This window comes from Dendropsophus ebraccatus, chromosome 6 (genome assembly GCF_027789765.1).
Source record: "Dendropsophus ebraccatus isolate aDenEbr1 chromosome 6, aDenEbr1.pat, whole genome shotgun sequence".
Classification (NCBI taxonomy): domain Eukaryota; kingdom Metazoa; phylum Chordata; class Amphibia; order Anura; family Hylidae; genus Dendropsophus; species Dendropsophus ebraccatus.
The window spans coordinates 127,003,566-127,024,966 of NC_091459.1; the positions used below are offsets into that span (position 1 = coordinate 127,003,566).

At 42.0% G+C, this 21,401-nt stretch overlaps 1 protein-coding gene across 2 annotated transcripts; it reads right to left on the reverse strand.

Moving 5' to 3' along the window:
- Positions 1-419: 419 nt before the first annotated feature.
- Positions 420-21,011, reverse strand: LOC138796026 (cytochrome P450 2K4-like). Of its 2 annotated transcripts, none has more exons than XM_069975899.1 (10): positions 20,975-21,011; positions 19,027-19,215; positions 16,538-16,700; positions 16,077-16,226; positions 7,308-7,468; positions 4,701-4,874; positions 3,664-3,805; positions 2,423-2,607; positions 2,005-2,146; positions 420-704 (listed from the first exon to the last, which is right to left on the reverse strand). In XM_069975899.1, the coding sequence occupies exons 2-10, from the start codon at positions 19,207-19,209 to the stop codon at positions 526-528; spliced, it is 1,479 nt and encodes a 492-aa protein (XP_069832000.1). In that variant the 5' UTR covers positions 19,210-19,215; positions 20,975-21,011; the 3' UTR covers positions 420-525. The 2 variants fall into 2 exon arrangements, with proteins under 2 accessions (XP_069832000.1, XP_069832001.1); XM_069975900.1 differs by lacking the exon at positions 20,975-21,011 and adding an exon at positions 19,415-19,560.
- Positions 21,012-21,401: the final 390 nt, after the last annotated feature.

Here is a 21,401-nt window from a genome sequence, read left to right on the forward strand (position 1 = left end):
TTATTATTTTTTTTTATTAATGAGTTATATGTCAAATATAAAAAGAACATAATCGGTATTGCCAAAATTCTATCGCCAAAAACTATAAAAGAAAGCCCCAATTTTTTTTTTTTGCCTTCAAAAAATAAAATAAAAAGTGATTAAAATGCTGTATACAACCAATGACTTCTAATACTACAATGACAAGAACTGGACAGTTCCTAAAAGGGGCAGAGGTGGCAGCAGAGAGCACCACTTCCTACAGCACATACAGCTGCTGATAAGTGCTGGAAGGTTTGAGGTTTTTAAATGGAAGTGGTTACAAATCAGTAAACCTTCCCTTTTTCTCCAGAGTACCCCTTTAATATATGTAGCATTGTAAAATGTAATTTGATTTTTTTTTTCATTCATACTGTCAAAAATTAATATTATTCACATAATGATTTACAAAATGATTTAATGTATCTACAAAATAATAGGAAAAAAATATCTCTGCAACTCAGCAGGAAAACAAGACCCCTGCTTTGTCATAGCAGTAGACACATCTCATCTGCGAGGGATTGCACAGATTTCATGGGGTAATGGGCCATTAGTGAACCCCACAGCAGGTTCGAGGTCCAGCTTTGCGCCTGGTGGGGCCCGGAATGTGAAGTTCTGTAGCAGAGTGGTGAAGAACAGGAAGAGCTCCATTTTGGCCAAGTTTTCTCCGGCACAACTTCTCTTACCTGAATAAAATAGTATCAAACAATTTTGGTCTTCAAAAATAACAGAGGTAGGGGGGTGCAAAAGCAATAGCCACAGCATGGCCTGGGTCAATAGGGGAGCCCAAATTCCCTAGTGTTACTTAAGAAGCCACCAATATTAAAAAAAAAAAAAAAAAAACATAGTAGGTGCTGTCTACTGTTTCCCTATTGCAGGCAAAAGGTAATATTACATGGAAACTAGTGGTGTGAATTGCTCCCATCATAATGGGAGCCATTCCTACAGCTCTCTTACGGCTCTCTATTCTGGCTGATAGAGGGGCTCTCAAGCAAGCGTACCTATAATTTTGCTGACATGGCAGGATACATTGAAAAACTCTTGCGGGTATGCTGTCTCCTTCTGACACATGCAGTCAACGGAAGTGCCGGAAGTGCTGTAGACTGCATTGTAATATACTTACGCTTTCGGGGGGTCCTATTGACTGCAGACACCAGAAGATGAACAGCCTACCTGCAGGAGTTCTTTAATATATCCTGCTATGCCGCAGAATTGATAGGTATGCTTTAAAAGGAGGGATCAGAAGGTTCTAGATCAGACATACTCTTTATTCAATTAATGGAGGATTCTCTGCTGATCAGTCGGTAATTCAATTCAGATCTGAGGGCCAATTTGGTTTTTGTCCTGCACTTTGGGCTAGGTGCCGAGCAAGTGTAGGGGATGATCTAAAGAATTTAACATTACCCATTACATTTGTTTTGCCCAAGAAAAGTAAGCAGCAATGTCTAAGGCTTACTGTATTGGAGCAGGGACTCCTGTTTTTGACAGATGTCTCTGCTCTTTTACATAAGTCATGGCAACTATATATTGAGAACTAGTCATACACTTTATGCCTCACTGCCCAGCACCTGTAAGTATCCTGAGTGACTAGAATCTCTTCTGTCCCTCTTTGTTCTTCTATGCTAGAGCACATGGAAACTATGTACTGAGTAGAGATGTATACATAGTATGCAGAGCATCCATACTAAGCAGAGTATCCCATTTATTGAATGTAGAGCTTTTGCTGCCTACCTGGTGTTTTGCAATCAATTTATGGTCTGGGAATTCTGCAACTGACTGCTGGGTAAGTACAGACACAGGGACTCCTGTCTTTGACAGGAGTCCTTGCTTCTGTACCAAGGAGGATATATATCCCTAGCAATACAACTAGAGTTACATTAATAGGTTTAGAAAAACATATACCTTACAATGTTAGTTCATATTTTATACTATCAAGAGAATTCCATCTGCATTGGCTGGATGACAATCTCTCTCTATCCCTCTTACCTAGTGAGAATGGTATGAAGGCCTTGTTCGTTTTAAAATTTCCTTGTGAATCAAGAAAGTGTTCTGGATAAAACTCTTCTGGCTTTGCAAAGCAGGTTCCATCCTTAAGCACAGAGTGTAACATTGGGATAACAAGTGTGCCCTAGAATAAAAAATATAGTGTAAGTGTGAGTGCAAATAAATCTCACTGAATGAGTGGCTACAAAGAGTGTCTCTCACATAAGTGCTTTATACCTATCAGCAATAAATTTTTATGAGGAAAATGCAATACTTTATTTCTCCAGTTGAGGAACTGTAGGGAAAATAAACACTTTCTGGTTTGCTCTCCCATGAATTACTGATTGAATGACCATTGTTATTTGATATTTTCTTAAGCATTGTGGTAAATATCATGAGTATGTACTTTTTTTCTCATCACCTTTGGAATTAAATAACCTCTGAAGGTCGTGTCTCTAATTGCTGCATGCGGGAGGTTACCAGGGACGATATCACCAAATCGTTGGATTTCATGAATGACGGCATCAGTATATGGCATTTGTTTCCTATGCTCTGCTAATGGCTGAGCAGATCCAATAACATTTTCAATCTCATTTTGAACTTTTCCTATTCAGTAAAAAGAAGATATTTCAATTCTAACCTAAAAGGCAAAAAATTCAATTGTACTATACTATACTGTACTGTACTGTACTATATTGTAACTTTTGTGAATAACCAATTTATAAATAAAAAATAGTTTCCTGATGGAACAATTGATGTATCAAGTTGTATTCTGGAATCTAGGGTAACTTTCGTGCCCATTATGGTACCACAAAATACATAGAATTCAAAAGTACTATATAGAAATGAGAAAACTAAACTTCACAAACCCATATTCGTTATGAAATTTGCAACAAAAAAAAAAAAAAAAAATCTGATTGTTACAGATTGGCTACATTTTCTTCGACTTTTGGTGGTATGTAGTGTTTATAGCGGTACCACAATGGCTTATTTACAAATAATTAGTACATCATATGGATACATTTTATATTTTGTACGTATGTATTGAAACCTTGTATTTTAATCACTGTATAATTTGGAAGAGCCTTGGCTAAAGGAGAAAGAAAATTTATCTAAACATACACTATGGGGCTGGGTTCACACTACGTATATTTGAGGCTGTATTTTTGAGGCTGTATAGCAACCAAAACAAGGAGTGGATTGAAAACACAGAAAGAATCTGTTCACACACTGGTGAAATTGAGTGGATAGCCGTCATATAATGGTAAATATGTGCTGTTATTTAAAAACAACGGCTGTTATATTGAAATAATGGCCGTTATTTACTGTTATATGGCGGCCATCCACTCAATTACAACATTATGTGAACAGATCCTTTCTGTGTTTTTAATCCACTCCTGGTTTTGGTTGCTATGAGGACCTGACATGAGGACCAAATACAGCCTCAAATATACATATTGTGAACCCAGCCTTACTATGAATCTCGCAAAGGGGATTAGTTAAAGAAAAAGTTTTCAGCTTGCCTAATGGTCTGCCGTTTTATGAGGAGAAATATAATCAAATATAATCATTTTAAAAAGAAATCAAACAAAAAAAAATCAATCGATTTATTTAAAGAACTGAAAATGTTTCTTTGTTAGAAATCTGATTTTTTTTTCTTACTTTGCACTTCAGGATATTTCATCATTAACAGTAGTCCCCACCGCAGAGTGGTTGAGGTGGTCTCCATTCCAGCAGCAAACAGGTCAACCATCAAATTGCTCAGGTTTTTGTTGTGAAAATATAACTCAGATTCAGACTTTACCTTAATCATAAAAAAAAAAATATATGTAGCTATTAATCCCTTACTGTACAAAACAATGTGTAACATGTCAATCTGATACTATATACTGTAGTTACTATAGGGATACTAACTAACTGTAAACTTATTCTTTCTACAAGATCATTCATGACTCTCATCGGCCACTCAATCTACATTTCCCTATTGTGTTATATAAATATGAACTCCTGAAGAAGCTGCAGCTCAGTAGAAACAAGTAGGGCCACATCAGTAAGGTGGGCTAATGAAAAAGAGTAATCTATGGTAACTCCATAACAAATGTTTATTTAAAGTGAATCTATCATCATTCGCTTTGAAATTACCCATGAATAGAACGGTGCCAGTGGAAGGAAGCCAGTGCCGCGGTCCATTCTTTGAACCTCGGCCCAATTCCCAAGTATGGGGCCATTCTATTCACGGGTACCGGTCCGCGAAGGGACCAGTGGGAGAAACCCCTCGCCCGTCTATGATGCTGCTCTTTTGATTCTAATGAAGTCGCGTCATAGAGGGCGTTACCCGTTAGAATAGAACGGCAGTGTACACGGGGACCGGGCCGCGGTTCAAATAACGGACCACGGCACCAGCTTCCCTGCACCGGCACCATTCTTTTCAGGGGCAAATGGTATATTCGTTTTAGGAAGTATGGAGTTAGCCCATTCTAGCTGCTATTAGTTGATAACACTCACCATCAGTGTGAAGCATCACACAATTTATTGTGCAAACTGTGGACTTGCACAGTAATTGGAAATTTTTTTAAATATCAAAACACAGACATTTGACTTTCATATATTTCCCCCTAAAAGTGTATAAAGCACCAACACCAGAATCCATAATGACATTAGATGAATATGGCCATGTAGGCATGCAATGTAACATTTACCTCTAGTTGCTTAGCCAGGAAAGCGTCAACAAAACTCCTCTGATTGTTCACATCGAATTCTTCAGGATGCACGAATGTGGCCATCACAAATTCCAGCATTTCTAAGTAGTTTTTAACCACTGTTCTATGGGCTCCAGGTAACCAGCCGACAAGAGTTGGATAACTGTTATACAGCTTCATATAAAAAAATTCCGGGTGTTAATACATTATCATATCAAAATCTAGTAAAACATATAAAACAGTCTGATATAACCAATAGATCTGTCTAATAATCTAACGTAACACAACATAAAGTCCAACCAACCATAAACTCCCATCTAGGGATGGTCCGAACCTGCCGAGGTTCGGGTTCGTACGAACCCGGACTCTCGGCAATGATTCCCGCTGTCTTAAACCTCCGTGGAGAGGGTGGATACAGCGGGAGGACCACCTGGGAAACCGGAATACAACCACAGCCATAGGCTGTATCCAAGTTTTCCAGGCAGTCCTCCAGCTTTATCCACCCTCTCCACAGCGGTTTAAGATAGCGGGAATCATTGTTGAGAGTCGGGGTTCGTACAAACCCGAGCCTTGGCAGGTTCGGACCATCCCTACTCCCATCTCCTCCTAATCTCCTTGCTGTATGTTCTATAAATCTCTACAGTTTCTTCTTTGCTTCCATATTTGCCAGGATCTTGAAGAATTCATCACTTGCATGCTGTTGAATTTTCCATTTTCTTATACCATTACCTACCTTTTGGGATTGTGGGTAACCAGCGTGCATTGATCTATTGGTTTTGCTGGACCTCTATTTCATTTGCTTTGAGGTTTTGTCAAAAGTTGCTGATCTGCTGTGCCCTGATTTAGTGATAATTTCCACTGCTGTGCCCCGATATAGTGATAATGTCCTCTGCTGTCCCCCCTATTAGTAATAGGGTCCTCTGCTGTGCTTCAATATTGTTACAATTTCCCCTGCTTTGGCTCCTAGTAATAATGTCCTCTACTCTTCTTCACCCCTATAGAGTAATAATTTCCTCTCCTATGTCCACTATATAGTAATAGTGTCCCCTGCTGTATCCTCATATAGTAATGCTGCCCCCTGCTGTGCCCCCATATAGTAACAATGTCTCCTGCTGTGCCCCCATATAGTAATAGTGTCCTCTGCAGTGCCCTCATATAGTAAAAATGTCCCCTGCTGTTCCCTCCATACAGTAATAATGCCCCCTGCTGTGTCCCCATATAGTAATAAGGCCCCCTGCTGTGTCCTCATATAGTTATAATGTTCCCTGCTGTGTTCTCATATAGTTATAATGTTCCCTGCTGTGCCCCCTTATAGTTATAATGTCCCCTGCTGTGTCCTTATGTAGTAATAATGTCCCCTTCTGTTCTCTTCATATAGTAATAATGCCCCCCTACTGTTCCCACTATATATAGTAATAATGCCCCTGCTGTGTCCTCATATAGTTATAATGTTCCCTGCTGTGTTCTCATATAGTTATAATGTTCCCTGCTGTGCCCCCTTATAGTTATAATGTCCCCTGCTGTGTCCTTATGTAGTAATAATGTCCCCTTCTGTTCTCTTCATATAGTAATAATGCCCCCCTACTGTTCCCACTATATATAGTAATAATGCCCCTGCTGTGTCCTCATATAGTTATAATGTCCCCTGCTGTGTACTTATAAAGTTATAATGCCCCCTGCGGTGCACCCTTATAGTTATAATATCCCATGCTGTGTCCTTATATAGTTATGAAGTCCCCTGCTGTGTCCTCATATTGTTATAAGTTCACCTGTTGTGCCTTCATATATTTGCAATGTTCCTTGCAGCCTCCTATATAGTTATAATATACCCTGCTGTGCCCTACACACATAGTAAGGCTATTTTCACACTACGTAAAAGTACGGCGTGGTGGAACAATGCCTTACTTTCGTACCTTCGTATGTGCTCCAGTCGGGATCCCGTACGGGGCCGTAAATAACTGACATGTCCGTTTTCTGCGGCCGCAATTCAATAAATTGCGGCCATAGGAAACCCTGTCAGTTCACACTATGAAGGGAGGCATCCACGTGGCTCATAGATTACAGGCTTGAAGTGTGTGTTGCCTATGACATGGGGAATGGGGGAGCAAGAAACTGACAGCTCACTGCACTGCCATTCTACAGTACTTCACTGCATTAGCATCAGGAGGATGCAGATGCATTAAAGGGGTAGTTCAGCAAAAAAAAAAAAAAAAAAAATGTTTCAAATTAACTGGTGCCAGAATGTTCCAGAGATTTGTGAATTACTTCTCAAGTCTTGCAGTACTTATCAGCTGCTGTATGCCCTGCAGGAAGTTGTGTATTCTTTCCAGTCTGGAGAGCAGATTAGGTTTTCTATGCAGATTGGCTACTGCTCTTGACAGTTCCTGACATGGACAGAGGTGGCAGCAGAGAGCACAGTGTCAGACTGGAACTTGAAGTTCAAAAGAAAAAAAGCTGTTGGAGCTACTTTTTTTCCTTATTCTGGATAACTCTTTTAACCTAAGACTTCTAAGTCTATTACATTTTAAAGGAAGGTGCTGGTACAGGTATCTTTAAAGGCCCAAACCTTCCAGCTACAAATTTAATATTTTGTTTGAAGAAATTTACCTTGACCATTCCACTTTCCATGATCCTGATATTCTCATTAACCAAACTCATAATCTTCATGACTATGGGGCCATCGTATTCAAATCTTTGATCCAGCAGTATGGACACGATTATATTGACTACAGCAGCATTTATAACGGCCAGGTTATCAAAGGGTTTTCCTAAAAATCAAATTGGGATCAAAAATGAAATCTTGTAGAGATACAAAAAAAAATAAAATAATAATATATATATATATATATATATATATATATATATATATATATATATATATATTGCAAAGCAGAAAGGATGTTGACACCATTAGTTTTATCCATAGGTGGTCACTAACCTTTACAGCTGCAGAGGGATCAAGTGGAAAAAGTGGACCTCTACTATCCTAAGAGCATCTAACGTCTTAAGGCCGGCCAGATAAACTTCAATTCTATTGAATTGGGATATGGCCGCATCGTGTGCGCCCACATCCCTATTCACCACTGAACACAATGGAGAGTGCGGCCGCTATTCAATAAATAGCGGCCACATAAAAGTGCTACGGCCGCTAGAGATCGCGGACAGAGCGCATACTATGTGTATACACTCCGCAAGATCGCCTTCAGTCAAACATTATGTATCTATTGTGTTTTCGGGGGGGGGGGGGGGGTTTACACCTGTTGCAAAAGCTTCTTACTCTAGGTTCAGTGGTGATGAAGGTATTCTGTAGTTTCACCACAAGATGTCAGTATTTTATATGTATGCTCTTATGTATTGCACAGCTGAAGTTAACAAAGGGTTACTGTTTTATGTGTACCAGGTGCTTTTGCATGTCTTTAGGAGATGCTCTTTAAGACTAGTCTATCACTCTTCTTTTTCTTGCCCACATTCATTTCCACCACACACAAGGTCCCTTACATAGTCCCTCTAGGAAGCTAATAGGTAGGAAGAGGTGTAGCTCCAGTACTACTCAGATTCTCCTGGGATAAGGACACACAGAGCAGACGTCCCTGCTGTAGCCAAGCCAGGGCCAGGCTCTGCCAGGACCCTTGTCCGGGACAAGTCAGTTCAGTCTAGACAGTGTGTTCAGTTTGTCAAGTCTAAGACATGTGTATACAGAAGCATCTAGAGACACTTACTTTGCTCAGTACTTATCTTATATCTACTATGCAGTTCTAGACACTACAGAGAGAAAAGAACCAGTTGTGAACCAGTCTAAAAAGTGCAAGACAGTATCCTGATACACAAGGGGAACTAGCCTGGATAGGACAAAGCTACCAGAGGGTCTACATATCCTATCTCGCAATGCAGGCTTGGAAGCTTAGATTCACTAAGATAACCGAGGTTGTGGCTTGTATCACCCTATATTGACACTATAGGGAAGAAGGTGGTCAGACTATAGTCTGTACTTGGGTACAAGTATTTCTCACTCTCAAGTATTTCTCTCAAGTTCCAGCAGAGCGCAGTACTACATTAGTTTGGGACTCCTTTGACACCTTTGACAAACAGTAAAGCTATTATATTTTTTCATCACTGGGACACTGGGTCATCTTTTCCTCCTCACCAGCACCCATAAACACTAGCTGCGCACCTTGGATTATTTTTCCCCTTTCTGCAGGTGGCGGTGCTAATAATCTGGGTGGGTTGATTGACACTTAGGACCATCTTGACAAGAGCCCAAGGGACCCATAACAACCCGATAGGTCACCAACCATTTCTGGGGAATACAGTAGCCACTATACAAAGCAGGTACCAACATAACACCTGTGTGCTGGACTAGCACTGGCGTCACTACAATACCATCTCTGGCTGAGCTGTATTATACCACTGATAACATCCACCGAACAGTGGCATCTCCCTCTCTCCCATACTACACCACAGCCTAATACTGTGTATTGGGTTGTATATAAGACACAGATATGTAAATGTTACATATCACAGTTGCTGGTGGGTCTTTAACCCCTTAAGGACAGAGCCTGAAATGGCCTTAATGACAGAGACAAATTTTATGAATATGACCAGTGTCACTTTATTCATTAATAGCTTCGGGATGCTTTTACCTATCCGGCTGATTCTGAGATTGTTTTCTCGTGACATATTGTACTTTACATTTCTGGTAAATTGGAGTCGATACTCATAACAAATCTTTATGAAAAAACCCAAATAATGTGAAAAAAATGTGAAAAAATGCATTTTTCCAACTTTGAAACTTTTTTGCGTATACAGAAAGTGGTTATACCACATAAATTATATATTAAATAGCATTAGCAACATGTCTACTTTATGTTGGCGGCATTTATTAAACTATCTTTCATTTTTTTTAGACGATAGGGAGCTTAAAACATTAGCAGCAAATTTCCAAATTTTCAGTAAAATTTCAAAATCAGATATTTTTAGGGACCTGTTCAGGTTTAAAGTGTATTTGAGGGGCCTGTATGTTAGAAAGCCCCACAAAGCAACCAATTTCAGAAACTGCACCCCCCAAACTCTGCAAAAGCACATCCAGAAAGTGTTTTAACCCTTTAGGGGAGTCACAGAAATAAAAGCTAAGTGTGTAAGGAATTTGAAAATTTTAATTTTCTCTGCAGAGATTTTATTGTAATCCAATATTTTTCATAATTATAAACCTATTACCAGAGAAATGCACCCCAATAATTATTGCCCCGTTTCTGCAGTTTATAGAAATACCCCATATGTGGCCCTATTGCGCTACTTGACGCAACCACAAGCCTCAGATATAAGGGAGCGCCTAGTGAATTTCAACGCCTCCGTTATATTTGGTCATTTTTGACTGTACCACTTCAGGTTGGCAGAGGCTCTGGGGTGTCAAAACCTAAAAAACACCCCTAAAGGGACACCATTTAGAAAACTACACCCCTCAAGGAATGTAACAAGGGGTGCGGTGAGCATCTGGACCCCACAGGTGCTTCACAGATTTTCCGAACAATATGGCGTGAAAAAAGAAAAATTTATTTTTTACACTAAAACGTTGTTCTAGCCTTCAATTTTTCATTTTCTTAAAGGGATAAGAGGCAAAAAAAGACAAAAAATGTGTAGCGCAGTTTCTCCCGAGTACAGAAATACCCCACATGTGGCGATAGAGTGCCAAGGGGGCGCAGGACGAGCCTCCAAAGGGAAGGAACGCCAATTGGCTTTTGGAAGCTGGATTTCACTGAAAAGGATTTCAAGGGCCATGTCGCATTTACAGAGCCCTCGTGCTGCCAAGACACTGGAAACCCCCCACAAGTGATTCCATTCTGGAAACTACACCCCTCAAGGAATCTAACAAGGGGTGCAGTGAGCATATGGACCCCACTGGTGACGGGCACAAATGTGGAATAATGTGACGTGAAAGGGAAAAATTTCATTTTTTCACTTTTACGGCACAAATGTGCCCGTCATCAAGGGGTCCATATCCTCACTGCACCCCTTGTTAGATTCCCTGAGGGCTGCAGTTTCCAGAATGGGGTCACTTGTGGGGGGTTTCCAGTGTTTTGGCAGCACGAGGGCTCTGTAAATGCGACATGGCGTTCATCATCCATTCTAGCCAAATCCAACCTCCAAAATCCAAATGGCGCTCCTTCCCTTCGGAGGCTTGCCCTGCGCCCACATGGCGTTTTATGTCCACATGTGGGGTATTTACGGACTCGGGGAAAATTGCTCTACACATATTGTGTGTTTTTTTCTCTTTTAACCCCTTGTGAAAATGATAAATTCAAGGCTAAACCAACATTATAGTGTAAAAAATGTAATATTTCATTTTCACGCCACATTGTTCCACATTTGTGCCCGTCACCAGTGGGGTCCATATGCTCACTACACCCCTTGTTACATTCCTTGAGGGGTGTAGTTTCCATAATGGGGTCACTTGTGGGGGGTTTCAACTGTCTTGGCAACACAGAGGCCTTTTGAATGCAACATGGCCCCTCAAAATCCATTCCATCCAAATCCAGCCTTCAAAAACGAAATGGTGCTCCTTCCCTTCGGAGGCTTACCCTGCACCCGCATGGTGCTTTATGTCCACATGTGGGGTATTTACGGACTCGGGGGAAATTGCGCTACACATTTTGTTTTTTTCCCCTCTTTTAACCCCTTGTGAAAATGATATATTCAAGGCTAAACCAACATTATAGTGTAAAAAATGTAATATTTCATTTTCACGCCACATTGTTCCACATTTGTGTCCGTCACCAGTGGGGTCCATATGCTCACTACACCCCTTGTTACATTCCTTGAGGGGTGCAGTTTCCATAATGGGGTCACTTGTGGGGGGTTTCAACTGTCTTGGCAACACAGGGGCCTTTTGAATGCAACATGGCCCATCGAAATCCATTCCATCCAAATCCAGCCTTCAAAAACCAAATGGCGCTTCTTCCCTTCGGAGGCTTACCCTGCACCCGCATGGCGCTTTATGTCCACATGTGGGGTATTTCCGTACTCAGGGGAAATTGCTCTACACATTAAATGTTTTTTTTATCTTTTAGCCCCTTGTGAAAATGAAAAAACATGACAAGATTAATGATTTAGAGTAAAAATTTTACAAAAATTACACTAAATGTTGGTCTAGCCTTGATTTTTTTCCATTTCCACAAGGGGTTAAAAAAGAAAATGAACATAAAACGTGTAGGGTAGTTTCCCCTGAGTACGAAAATACCCCACATGTGGGCATAATGTGCCATATGGGCACAGGGCAAGTCACCAAAGGGACAGAGCGCCATTTAGAGGCTGGAATGGAGGATGGAGGCCATGTCGCAATTACAAAGCTCCTGTGCTGCCAGGACAGTAGAAACCCCCGACAAGTGACCCCATTCTGGAAACTACACCCCATAAGGAATCTAACAAGGGGTGCAGTGAGCATATGGACCCCACTGGTGACGGGCACTTACGTAGAACATGTGCCAAGAAAATAAAAAATACAATTTTTTTCATTTTCAAGTCCCAAATGTGGCCGTCACCAGGGGGCCATATCCCCGCTGCCCCACTTGTTAGATTCCTTATGGGGTGTAGTTTCCAGAATGGGGTCACTTGTGGGGGGTTTCTACTGTCCTGGCCGCACAGAGGCTTTGTAATTGCATCATGGCATCCTCTAATGGGAATGGCGGCCATACCTACTTAGCTGGGGAAAAGGGACAATTCTAATTTATTTTGGGGGTATTAGAACAATTATTAGTTTATAAGGTTGGAAATGACAGGTGTCCATCAAATTCAACCTGTGTTGATCCAGAGGAAGGCAAAAAAAAACCCTCATAAGGCAGACGACAGTAGCCTCATCATTGGGAAAAATTCCTTCCCGACTCCATAATGGCGATCAGAATCCCCGAAATAGGAATAAGGGACAGAATTTAGATAATGTAGAACCCCGATGACGTGTGGTGCGCCTTGGAGCGATCCAGTATGCAGAGGCCGGGGGGATCAGGACAGGTGTCACACTGGAAAATGGTGTCCTTACTGATCCCCCTGTTACGCCACACTGCACTTCTTCTGGGGTCTCCCTTTCTCCAGTGTGGGGGACGTCACCTGGAAAATGTTGTCCTGGTGCGATACGGGGTCCTTCATATCCAGAAGCGCTGGGTCCGCTCCATGGCTGCTAAATATTAGGGCGCTATTACTGCTTCTGATATGTTCGGATCGTGCCGCAAGCTACAGTAGCTCGGGCAGCGAGGGACCAGAAGAGGGGGTGCTGGTATAAGAGTTATCCCCGTACAGGTGGTGACCTTTATCCAGCAGTGGGAAGATCAGTTCCCGGACGATCTTCCCACTAACTCCGAGAATGGGGGGGGAGGGGGCATCTGGGGGCATTTGGGGGCTGGATTTGGGTGTCCCTTCCTACATACACTCTAAGGGTACATGCACACTGCGGAATCGCGACAGATAACCCTTCGTGCATTCCACAGCTGGCACCCACCGGCGGACTGATGCAGGCGCACATCTCCACACGTGTCATAGACTCCATTCTATGCACGGGCGGATTCCGCTCTCCGTCCAATGTGTTCATTCTTTGGATGGACGACGGATTCCGCCCGTGCATAGAATGGAGTCTATGACAAGGGTGAAGACACGCGCCTCCATCAGTCCGCCAGCGGGTGCCAGCTGCGGAATGCACAAAGGGTTATCCTTCGCCATTCCGCAGTGTGCACGTACCCGAAATCTGTAAGTGTACCCAGAGGTATTCTCACAGAGTTTGTAGAATTTCACACCATACCGTCATCTCTTATTGGGACGGTACTGGCGGAAAAGATGTGTCTGGGGGGCAGCGTACGCTACGCTACCCCCAGACACGTCACAGGATGATGAGGATGATGAGGATGAATGGAGGAAAGAAGGATCCCCCCATTCATCCTCACTGGCTGTTTCGGTGTCGGAGGCAATAATAACGTATCCCTCTGACGCTGAAAACACCCTGGGGGCCATCTTTATACGGGGACTAGTATATGGGGTATGTAGTGGTGTAGTGTCAAACTTTATTCAATGTAGTGTGGTGTAATGTAGTGTTTTTTACGTGTTTTTTTACAGTAAGTATAAAAAAAAAAACTACGCCAACAAAGGAGTTGCTGATAAATGCCGCACTTATGTCCGGTACTTATAAGCAGACTGTGGCAGTAGAATATAGAAAAAAAAACACCCTACGCCAAAAAGGAGGAGTTGCTGATTAGCAGCGCACTTTCGTGCGATGCTGATCAACACTCAGCGGCGATAGGGTGCGGAAAATAGAAGAAAAAAAAATTTGGAAAAAAAACAACACCTTTTTCTATATTCTGAATATCCCTGTAGCTGCTGATAAGTGTATTACACATATCAGCCGCTAGGGGGCAGCAGAGCGCAAAATCCGGAAAATGACGAGGCTGGAGCCGAAAATAGCCGAAAGAAGACGACGGGGACCGCCGGAAAGACCCGAAGACCGAACGGAATGACGGAGGACGCCGCGAACCCGGAAGACGCCCATCAGGAGCCCGGGACAGGTGAGTAATGTACAAATACCTGCTCTGGACCCCTCCGCTACCTAGCTGAGGGGTCCAGGGCAGGTATTTATTATTTTGCTGGACTCTGATCGCCGTGCCACCGGCCCGATCGCCGTGAACGGCCGGCCGGCCGTTCACGGCGATCGGGCCGGTGGCACGGCGATCACCATTACTTTTTACAGTAATGGCGGTCGGTGCCGACCTCGGACAGCACCGACCGCCATTTTTTTCCGGGTCATCGGGTCGCCGATGACCCGGAAAGGTTCCGATCGCCGCTATTGGCTGATCTGAATTGATCAGCCTATAGCGGCGATCGTAAGCACGGGGGGTGTTAACCACCCCCTGTGCCGTGAAGCTAAGATGGCCTGCTATGATTTATAGCAGGCCATCTTCCCCGACCGCTGTGTGTGAACACGCAGCGATCGGGGAAACATCGGGCGTAAATTTACGCCCTGATGCGCCAAGTACCAGGGCGCGAGGGCGTAAGTTTACGCCCGATGTCGTTAAGGGGTTAAAGCAGTATAAAGAGGTGGCCATGAAATAAAGACTGTCTTTGTAATGAAACCTAAGGTCTATTCAAGTAGGAAACAGTAGAAAAATGTTTGTTCTCAATTCTCACAATCTATTTGTTATACTACCGAGTACTGTTGCTGTGTACTGTCTGTATATTGCTCTGCGCTATGGACATAGCAGCCCTTTTCTGGCTCCGGCTCCTCCTCTTGCCACTGTTCTTTGCATTTTATACTTTGACTTGTACAGCAAAGATTGAGTACACACTATTTATTATAGACACAATTGTCTCCCTGTTCCAGAGATCTCTGGGGGTCCCAGCTCCGATCACCTTGTTATCTCCTACCCCATCCCCAAAAATAAGAAAGTCACATATTATTTTTTGCTTTCAAAGATACGCTAGGTCTTATTTTCAGGGGATGTCTTATTTTTCCATGAAGAAGAATTCACATGTCACATGCACAGCAGGGGCAGAGCGTATGGTATAGCAGCTTCCAGCCACCAGGGTGAGCTAACCACAGCACACTTGTACAGCACAGCAGGGACAGCGTACAGTATGGCAGCAGGCAACATGATAATGGCAGACCGTGTGCAGTTCTACATCTGGCAGTAGGGGACAACTGGGATGGTGGCAGGCAATGGACCTCTTGATGCCTTGTCTGCACATTTACAAGTGACGACCGTGACGAACATCAGGGTTGGCGACAGGTGACAGTCTTCTTGTCCTGCATGCAGTTGCTCTGCAGCAGACATTGAAGGTAGGGGAAAATGGTTGCGGGCTAAAAAGAATGACAGCTGCATGCCCTGGTGTTCTGTTTGGCGGACATGCTTCCAAATAAAATTTTTGCTAGGTCTTACTTTTGGGAGGGCCTTATACATGTATTTAGCAATTTATCAAAACCTCTACTAGGTCTTATTTTCAGGGAAACAGAGTATTTTATGGATGAGGGATACAAATTTTAGATAATGATACCGTTTTAGGGTGCCTTCACACATATTGTATCACAGCGGTTTGCACGCTGCAAGTTCCACAGCAGAATCAGCTGCTATACGCTGTACTGTTAGCTTCTGCCCAATTAACCCACCACTGCCAAGCTAATACGTTGCCTGCCTGCACTCTGACAGCTCTCTGATTGGCTGAGCAAGGTTGCTAGGAGCCAGAGAAGCAGGCCTGAGAACGGACAGGTAACGTATTAGCCTGGCAGCGGAGGGTTAATTGGGCACTTGCTACATTCTCGCAGAGCATTGAAATTCTGAACTATCCGGCTTTTTTTCTGACAATAAGCTCTTGCAGATTTTTTTCCTTTTGATCTTATGACGACCTTACCTTCATAAGATCCTATTGCCTTTATCAGGTGTTCACATTCCTCTGCGATCTTATTTTCTATGGTTTTCTTTCCCATCCCAAAATCTCTTAATGTAGATAGAGTGAATTTTCTCATCACTTTCCAGTTATCACCATGAGAAAAGATAATTCCTGAATAAAATAAGTACGTTCATGATCAGCATACAGACATAAGGTAGACAATCACATCTCATGCTGCACCCAAAATTGAGCAAATACTAAAAATATTAGGATGATAAACCCCCATAATCCACCTTTGGTGACAGCACTCTGTAACAAATTTTTTCTTTCTGCACTTACATATGGTTAGTAGGGAATTGTTTTCCCTCATAACCAACCAAAATATCAAATAGTCCAAAAAAATACAAAAATTAGATTAAATTTGTTAGAATAATTTATATTGACCGATTTAAGCACACTAAACTAGATGAATTAATGTTTACCATATTTAGCAGAGGTTATTTTGGTTATTGGTTGATCCGGCCTTCCAGAAAATTCCTCGCCATAGTTCATAAGAGCATCTTTCACCATCTCATAACCACACAAGATAACCAACTTCTCTTGTCCAATCTGGACACTGAATATTGGGCCAAATTTTTTTGATAACTAAAAGCAAAGAAAGAAAATAGAAAATTTAAAAAATTAAATAAAAGTTAAAGGGAAACTATTACCTCTCTGGTGGAGAGTAGAGATGATCGAACATCGGAAAATCTTAGGTTCTATAGAACTCGAACCTTGTTGAACCTTCCGTATTTGATTCCCGATGCCTTCCCGGTCCGTGGGGAAGGAGGAGACAGCCCGGGTACCTCCTGGAATTCTGGGATTCAGCCTAGGTAATAGGTTGAATCCCGGATTTCCAGGGGGTATGCGGGCTGTCTCCTCCTTTCCCACCGACCTGGAAGACATCGGGAATCAAATGCAGAAGGTTCAACAAGGTTCGAGTTCTGTAGAACCTAAGATTTTCCGATGTTCGATCATCTATAGTAGAGAGTGGACTGGCCCCACTATGTTATAGCTGCCAGAAACAGTTTGCAGACGCTGTGCTAGGCAGGGCGACAATTTCAAACAATCCATTTTTAATGATCAGTCCTGGCTACTTCCCCAGCCATTGACAAAAGTGTGATTGTACCAGGGATCCCAAGATCTCCAACTGAGGATTTCGTCAGTCAATTACAACATATCACTGTCAATGATGATGATTTCTCTAATGAAGGAGACAAAGTCTCTTTTTTAGATTGACGCCCTGTGTACACATGGATGTCAAACCTGTTATCACCACCAATACAAAGCCCAGCCTCCAACATCAAGGGGACCCGACTTCCACCATTGAAGAATTCCACCACCCCTGTTAAAGGAAGGAGAAACCAGGGGAGGAAAAAGATGAAAAGGAAGATCTTATGGCACTATGAAAAGCGAAGAAAAATCCAGCTTAGCTCAAAATTCTGAAGACATCTCTCACAATGAACCCCCTATTAAATTATTCACTCTGTCATCATATATCTTAAACAAATATGAGATGAAATAACTAGCCAGAGGGTCTCTCCTTTTGCCTGACCTCAGGATGGATGCTTGGCTTTGGTTTTCCATTGTTATCTCGCAATGCTCGCAACTGAGTTAAGGCCCTATTACACGAAGCGATTTTCCGCTGTATTTGGCCGATTATCAAACATTACGGCAGATAATCGCTTTGTGCAATAAAAGCCAACGATCATCCGACATGAACCATGTTGGTTGATTGTTGTCTTTCATTGTTTATCAACATCTTGAAAGACTGCTGATCGCCGCTATCTCCTGTGGACTCCTATGAGCCCCCTGCAGCTGCCTATGGCCCCCCTTGCACTTATCCTCTCGCTGTTGGCGTGTGTAATAGTGTCAGCAGCGAGCAGGGAAAGAGGAGCAAATGAGCACTGACCTGACAGGTCAGCGCTCACTTGCTCGTGGAGATCACCCCATGTAATAGGGGCTTTAGACCTTGACTCTAAAGGGGCCTTGTGTCCTAATACTCCTAACTTAGTGGAACTTAAGGGGCTACATATCAAGGTGGTTTGATGATCTCTCTACTGGGAAGCACCTCTTAGCCACAGGTTTCCATCCCATTAGGGATATCTGGCTATTCCCATTTTTTGAAACTCATAAATGAGGCTCCACGGACCCTCTTTTTGCATATTAACATTTTTCAGGGGGCAATGTATCAATGGAGACTCTTGATTGAATTCTCAATTAGATTTTTTTTCCTGATTTCCTTCTTCACTGTGATACACAGCTATTTGACGTGTTCAATGTCTTGTCCATGGTGCTGAACACAGAGCTACAGTTTAACACAAAGAAACTTTTTAAGGGGGAGACTTATCAAAGAGTGTAAAATTTAGACTGGTGCAAACTGGCCACAGCAACCAATCACAGCTTAGCGTCCATTTCTGGTGAAAGGAAAGAGGAGCTGTGATTGGTTGCTGTGGCCAGTTTGCACCAGTCTAAATTTTACACCCTTTGATAAATCTCCCCCTTTGTCTTGAAAACTTATGAACCACAAAAGATATTGCAAGTCTGATTGTGACATAAAACTGCCCGTCCATCATCAACAGCTAAAAGCAGGCCAATGGGGGTAGGGTAGCCCTTGTTCCCACATAGTAATAGCCCTTATATTTAGTAATGAGTAAACTTTCAGCTACTTGACTCCCGGCAGATGGAGAAGTTGGATGCAGCCCTAGGGCTGCCCGTAAAACATTGATAGAGCCTATGGCCTGTGTTTGTACCCATGTTTTCCAGGACTCCCTAGGGCAGCATCCAGTTTCTCCAGCCACAAGAAGTCAAATGCCGACCATTCATGTTCAGCCAAACCCAAATGTTCGCACATCACTACTTATTGTATAATATATATATATATATATATATATATATATATATATATAAATAATAATAATAATAATATTACCTCAAGAAGTGATTTGTGGGGTTTTGATAGATTAAGCAAGTTCATGTTCCCAATGATGGGTAAGGGTTTAGGTCCCGGAGGGAAATTTTTGTACTTATTGTTTCTCTTGCTGTTGAAAACCTTGGCTATAAATAAGAAGACAGCGACGGACAGGAGAATGGAGACCGGATCCATGGCAAACATGATGACCTAGAAAAAGGCAATAAATAAATAAATAAATAAATAAATAAATAAATGTTAAAGAAAACAGGTAAGTATGAAAACTTATTACATACATTATGGACAACATACAGTAAGGCACGTGTATTTACCCTAACCTGGTATAAAGTCATATACAAAACCCATAAATCACACACTATAGTCCCGGCTTCACACGTCTACAGCTTACCTGCCTGAATCTCCAGAGCTTCTTACTCCATAGACCACCTTGGGTGTCAAACAACAGTGGAGGAGGGAGCCAATATACCAATGGACTGAGACATCACCTACAGCAGTTGTGCACTTGCACTTCTGTACAATAACAGTAATGGATGTTACTATCTATGTGTTGAAATACTGTTTAGCTGCTGTCTAAAGCTCTTTTAGAGCAGGACGGCTGGGTGACAGAGGTCAGTAGCTGCTCACTGGAGTTTCAGGTAACACATCCTTCTTTATGACTCTGTTTTCTCCTTCCCAGCTGCTCTTGATGTTCATTTAGTTGTTGGGCAGAATTTGAGAAAAACTGCCTCCCTAGGCATGTGCCAACAATGCCAACCTCACAAATTCAATGGCAAATGAAAAACGACTTAGAAAACATAAAGGAAAAATATCCCACATAAACACTGGCAGAAAAGTCCTGCCAGTAATAATAATCACATACATTGCTAAATAATAACTTTCAGACATTGTAAATACCTGTTTGGGGAATACATTTTTGGGAGTCTGGGAAAATCTGCTCTATACGGAAAGACTCCCTGACCATACCGAATAGTAGGTAAGTGTTGATTATACTATTAAATATCACACATAGTTATCATATTGTACAGACAAGGCTGTATCTGCCATGAGCTGAGATGAGCATGTTGCCACAGGTAGCAGATTACACGTCCTTGAGGGATCATGTGTTTCATCTTCTCCTCTGAAGTCTTTGCCATAACAGAATTTCCAATATAATACTCGGATACATGATTCCTCAAATGGCAATTGGGAATAAAAGTGGCACCAATCAGAGTAAAAAAACAACATGTATCACTGTATTCATATTATTACTATATCCAAGTTGAGATGTACTTCTCTCAGTGGCACAAAGATGAAAAGAATACATTTAAAGATGAACGGCATAAAAAAGGGAACCGCAATGGGATTCTTCTCTACCCCAGAGATGACACAATGAACAACAGTTTAAAAAGTTTCCAAAGCTTCCAAATTCTCGTTCTCCGAGTCAAGAACAAAACTCCCCCCAGAACAAAAAGAACAATTAAAATTCGATCTTGTAGGAGAAAAAGATTTGTATGAAATTAATAAAAATAGGTTCACTGGAATTGAACTTAAATTGACTTTTATTAGCTACTACTGCATTTGGAGATTTTACGTGTCCTGTACTAGCCAGGAATCATTGTCTGGACTTTACAACTGGAAGTCTATAAGCCAGCACCCTTAGCGCAAGTGAGCTGTATATATTGTGTTTGTATGCATTTCTATGTCTTCTGACCTTGGGGGTTGGGAAAAGCTCTATAAATATTTATCCTAGTATGATCTATAGTGCATGTAAACTTTATATGCCATTAATGTCTTTTAAGTGAGGATCCCCCCCTCTACAGTGTGAGTGTGGTTGTCCCCTAATCCAAGTTCAGCAATACATTGCAGTGGCTATACATGTCTATAGATTCCTACCTTGTTAGTTCAGGGTTTAAAAAAAACCTTTTACCTCCTATAAAGAATTACAGAGTCTTAGAACACATTTACTTACCAGAGTAGAGACAACACCCAGACCTCTCCTTCTCTCTCTCTATGAAATGAACTGGTTGTTATCAACACTACAACAATATTTAAGCCATTTGGTGACGTCATCTGGCAAGGAGGTTCCATGTTGTGCACAATAACTATTTCTTTGGATTACTCTAGTTGCAGAGTTTTTTATGGCAAACTCTTTCTGTTTATTGCATCAGTTGCATCAGTGTTTAAATAACTATTTAATGTCTTATGGAAAAGAAATAAAAAGACAAAATGATAAAGTGCCTGCAAGGTTCATTGGTTTAGAACTAGTTTGGCCCCCAGGGGGTAACATTTACCCCCTGTGAGCCAGATTGTGCTCCACTGGGGAAGGGGGGGGGGTGAAGGGTGACAATCATGTCCCCAGGGGATTAAATTAACCCCCCGTTGGTCAGATTGTGTTT

Bases quoted from the DNA above. Each gene is read 5' to 3' on its own strand.
- LOC138796026 (XM_069975899.1), bottom strand. From the start codon at position 19,209: ATGTTTGCCATGGATCCGGTCTCCATTCTCCTGTCCGTCGCTGTCTTC. The intron at 4,875-7,307 runs GTAAATTTCTTC...TTTTATATGAAG, and splicing joins TGGAAAGTGGAATGGTCAAG to CTGTATAACAGTTATCCAAC. The intron at 2,608-3,663 runs GTAAGAAAAAAA...TTTACTGAATAG, and splicing joins GAAATATCCTGAAGTGCAAA to GAAAAGTTCAAAATGAGATT.